The following is a 4,553-nucleotide window of genomic DNA, read 5'->3' on the forward strand; positions in this document are numbered from 1 at the left end:
CCTGTGCTGCTGAGCTGGGCCAGGATCCTGGGACAAAGAAAACATATTTCAAAAACTCCTATGATGCAGAGAGACAGCTCTGCCCAGGAGCAGCTCCTCTGCAAAGTGCAGTAGGGTTGAGGGTTCTGACCGCAGGTGGCACAGGGAGACGAGAGAAGGACAGAGGGCTTGGAGGCAGTTGGGAGTGGGAGGATGCTGAGAGCTGCCTGCAGGAGAAATCTGCACAGCCCTTGACAAGGTAAGTGTCTGGCTGCAGGGCCATGCAGCTGCAGGTCCTGGAAGGGTCTCCTCCTGGGTCTTGTTTCTGGGAGGGCAGTGGGCAATGCAGTAGGCTTTGAGACTGCTGCTGGATTGCACTGTGAGGTGAGGACGTCTGGCAGAAGCCCCTTGGTGTGTCATAACCTAGCTACCCCTGGTTAACCAAGAGTGTGGTGGCCGAGCATCCTCCAGACACTGCATGGGATGCAGACTGGATATTGGGATACCCCAGCTTGCAAATATCCAGCTCTGTCTGAGGGGTGTCCTCCTCGGCTGCAGGCTGCTCTCCAGCAGGATGCAGCTCTGTCGTGGCATCCTTGTGTTATCCAGGTGCCTGAAGGAGGAGACTGGTCTGTGCTAAGGCCATGTTGGTGCTGCTGGATGGCTGTCTGGGGGCAGCTAGAGTGAGGCCTCTGCACCCCTGGCTAGGAGGAAAAAGCTATGATCCTGATCCGTCCCCTGCAGACAAGGTGAGGATTCTGTCCAGCTGCACTTGGACTGGGGCTTCTCTGCTCTCAGCTGTCTCCAGTTTCTTCTCAGGGAAACACCTGAGTGGGATGGTCCTGCAGCTCACAAAAGGGTAGCACAGGACAGCTGAGAAGAGGACAATAGAGGATGGGCAGAGCTGCTCTGCTCAGTCTTCCCCAAGGGACAATCCTTTTGCTTCCTCCCATCCACAGGATTTCACCAGGAGTGTGGAAGTAATGTCAGGGAGTTCCACAATCCAATACCTCAACTAGGATAGGGCAACAAGGATAAAATAAAGTGAGGAGAATACTTGCAGCCCTCCTCTGCAGTCAGCTCAGTTGTTTGCAACAATACTGCAAATCTCATTGAGCTGACATTTGTCTGATTTTGACTTAGCCAGCCTTCTGTTTTATTGCCTATTTTCCTCAGAGAACTCTTTTCTAACCTTTTTCTGCCTTCTCCTCTTCAACAGACAAACAGGTACAAAAGCAGCAAATGCCCAACATCAGCTCTGTGAGTGAGTTCCTCCTGATGGCATTTGCAGAAACACGGGAGCTGCAGCTTCTGCACTTCGCACTCTTCCTGGGCATCTACCTGGCTGCCCTCCTGGGCAACGGCCTCATCCTCACTGCTGTAGCCTGCGACCACCGCCTGCACACCCCCATGTACCTCTTCCTCCTCAACCTCGCCCTCCTCGACCTGGGATGCATCTCCACCACTGTCCCCAAAGCCATGGCCAATTCCCTCTGGGACACCAGGACCATCTCCTATCAAGGGTGTGCTGCACAAGTTCTCTTTTTCATCTTCTTCTTTGGTTCAGAGTTTTCAATTCTTACCATCATGGCCTATGACCGCTACGTTGCCATCTGCAAGCCCCTGCACTATGGGAGCCTCCTGGGCAGCAGAGCTTGTGCCACCATGGCAGCAGCTGCCTGGGGCAGTGGCTTTCTCAATGCTGTCCTGCACACAGCCGCTACATTTTCCCTGCCCCTCTGCCATGGCAATGCTGTGGAGCAGTTCTTCTGTGAAATCCCCCAGATCCTCAAGCTCTCCTGCTCAGGTTCAGACTACCTAAAGGAAGTTAGACTTCTGGTGGTTAGTGCATTTTTAGCATTTGGTTGTTTTGTTTTCATTGTTTTCTCCTATGTGCAGATCATCAGAGCCGTGCTGAGGATGCCCTCTGTGCAGGGCCGGCACAAATCCTTTTCCACATGCCTCCCTCACCTGGCTGTGGTCTCCCTGTTTGTCAGCACTGTCATGGTTGCCTACCTGAAGCCCCCCTCCATCTCCTCTCCATCCCTTGACCTGGTGGTGACATTTCTGTACTCAGTGGTGGCTATAGCAGTGAACCCCCTCATCTACAGCATGAGGAATCAGGAGCTCAAGGAAGCCTTGTGGAAACTCTTTGGACACATGATTCTTTGGCATCAATAACGTGCCTATAAATCTAACAGGACAGGCAGGTTATCTGAGAAACCTCTTCATACAATAGCTTGTAATTCATTTATTATTTTTAAAAGTATTTCCTTTGATTTTGACTGTATACTACTCATATCATCCTGCCTATTAATCATTTTATTTTCTGTCACCCAGTCATCTAATATACCTTCAGAACTAGGCTCTCTGTGTGGATAAAGAGAATAAAGAAGCTGTGAATTTTGTTGGTGTCAGCTGCCATCTCTTCCCCTCTCCTCTGGAGCTGGGGGAGCAGCCCCAGCACACAGGAGGGGTTCAGAGCCAAGAGCCCAGCTGCCACATGGAGGAGCAGCTCCAGTGGCCCTCGGGGCTGCCCCTCACTGCCTGATGGGCTCTGCCTCTCTGCTGCCTTCAGGTCGGGGCTGCTGATTCCCTGGAGCCATGGCCATGGCCAGCAGCAGGATGTGGCCTTTTTACTGCTGCTCTCTTTTGGATTCTGCATTGTTCTCTTGTGCTCTTGTATCTGTGTTAGTCTTGAGGTCTCATATGCCTCGATGACCATCCTCTTGTCTCTAGAGTGGCATCCCTGTGGCTGCAGGCAGCAGCAGGCACTGTGCAGCCCTGGATCGCAGCTGGCCTGCCTGCTAGCACCACAGTAACAAAAGTGGCTGCTCAGGGCAAACCCAGAAGCCTGGACACCTCTTCCAAAGCTGCTGTCTGGAATACAGCCAAGGGGTTCCTCTTTTCTCTTCTGTTTTCTGCACTTCTTCATGGAGGGAAAGACACAGGCTGAAAGTCCTAGAGCAGTCTGTGAAGGAACAAAGTGATAGACCAAGAGCTCAATTTTTGGTGGCACTTCCCCAAGCAGACAACAACTGGGCTTGGACTCATCAGCACAGGACTGTGCCCCCCGCAGTGGGTCTGATGGCCGATGCCAGCCTGGACAGGAATCTGGAGCTGCCAGAAGATGTCAGGAGAACCCAGGCACGACGAGCTCAGTGCAGAGTGAATAGAAAACTTAATGAGTGACCATCCAAAGAAAAGTCTGGTAAAGGAAAAGTCAAATCTGAGGGGACCATGTGCTAAGGGGGATGCACAATCCTCCTCCAGTGAGATGCCACTACTGCAGGGGAAGAGGGGAAGGTTGGAGAGACACATGGGACCTGCGGGCAAGAGTGGTGTGTGCAAAGAATTTGGGGATATATACAGGGGAAGCATGAGGCCAGGAGACAGAGGTGAAAGGAGCCTGCACAGCGTGAGACTGTCCAAGGTGGACAGACCAGAAATCAAGTGCTCAATCTGGTGTGAGCAGGCAGAGAAGAGCTCTGCAGCCCCAGGGCATGCAGAAGCCCCAGCAAAGGAGTCCAGTGAGTGATTCCTTGTTGCCCTGGGGCAATGGCAGTGACCCCATGAGTTGGGTCTGCCTCCCAGCCTGCCCAGCACGGCCCTGCAGAGTGCCCCCCTGACCCGGCCACCACAGCCCCCTTGCTCTGCAGAGCAGCACCTCCAGTTGTCATGTTGGAGACTTCAACTTTTGCCTAAACTCATCCTCCACGGCTGCTTTCAGTTTTCCACACAGAGGTAGGCACTGACTCCAAGATCCCTGGGGGAAACTGAAGCATGCATGAGGGCCTGGGAAAAGTTACCCTGAATCCATAGGAGTCATTCTGGAACCAAAACTTAAGAGCAGAAAGCTCACTTCTGTGCTGGTGCAGAGCTGATGGGCACGTTATACAAGGTGCTCCCAGACATCTTTGTGTGCTTTTTCATTTTGACTTAGGTACCATTTCTGTCTTAGGAATGAAGTAGCCTACAGAGGTGAGACAGATACCCTGAAAGCCATCAGAAAGCTGATCCCAACAAGACTACTGCTATGGGAAGGTCAGCTGAACCCAGGCTAGAAGTGATTTGAGATATGGGGGAGGGAAGAGGAGCTAGGGCAGCAGAAATTAATGATTTTGAAGAGGTAGAAATGTTCAGGTAATGTTAATGTTGCTCTAACACTAACTTCAAAGATTCATGTGAGGCCATACCCATGTCTCAAACAGTAACCTTAATCCCTAAACCTAAATGCTACTCAGCACCCTGACAGGAATCCACTACTCTAACGCCAGACCTCAAAGCATCCATTGAAGCCAAAACTCAGTCCATAGCCTCTTTCCCTTATGCTTACTCTCTTGCTTACCTTGACCCCTGCCCTTAAATGTAGCATTGAAATGCTCTGTGTAACCCTAGACAACTTCTTAACAGACCTAAACAAAACCCTAGACCACAAAGCTTGCCCATACCCTAAACAAAAACATCACACCTTAAACAGAGCACCAGTCTTCCACTAAATTTTCCTTAATCTCTAACTCAGAAAGGTAAGCCGTAACACCTCATCCCATACATGAACATCTAACACCCAAAGC

The 4,553-nt window shown here is 51.4% G+C and overlaps 1 protein-coding gene across 1 annotated transcript; it reads left to right on the forward strand.

Moving 5' to 3' along the window:
- Positions 1 to 867: 867 nt before the first annotated feature.
- On the forward strand, positions 868 to 3,501 carry LOC140000077 (olfactory receptor 14C36-like). Its single transcript, XM_072029810.1, has 2 exons — positions 868 to 959; positions 1,199 to 3,501. The coding sequence occupies exon 2, from the start codon at positions 1,222 to 1,224 to the stop codon at positions 2,158 to 2,160; it is 939 nt and encodes a 312-aa protein (XP_071885911.1). The 5' UTR covers positions 868 to 959; positions 1,199 to 1,221; the 3' UTR covers positions 2,161 to 3,501.
- The last annotated feature ends 1,052 nt before the right edge of the window (positions 3,502 to 4,553 follow it).

The sequence above is a fragment of the Anas platyrhynchos genome, chromosome 31 (assembly GCF_047663525.1).
Source record: "Anas platyrhynchos isolate ZD024472 breed Pekin duck chromosome 31, IASCAAS_PekinDuck_T2T, whole genome shotgun sequence".
Taxonomy (NCBI): Eukaryota; Metazoa; Chordata; class Aves; order Anseriformes; family Anatidae; genus Anas; species Anas platyrhynchos.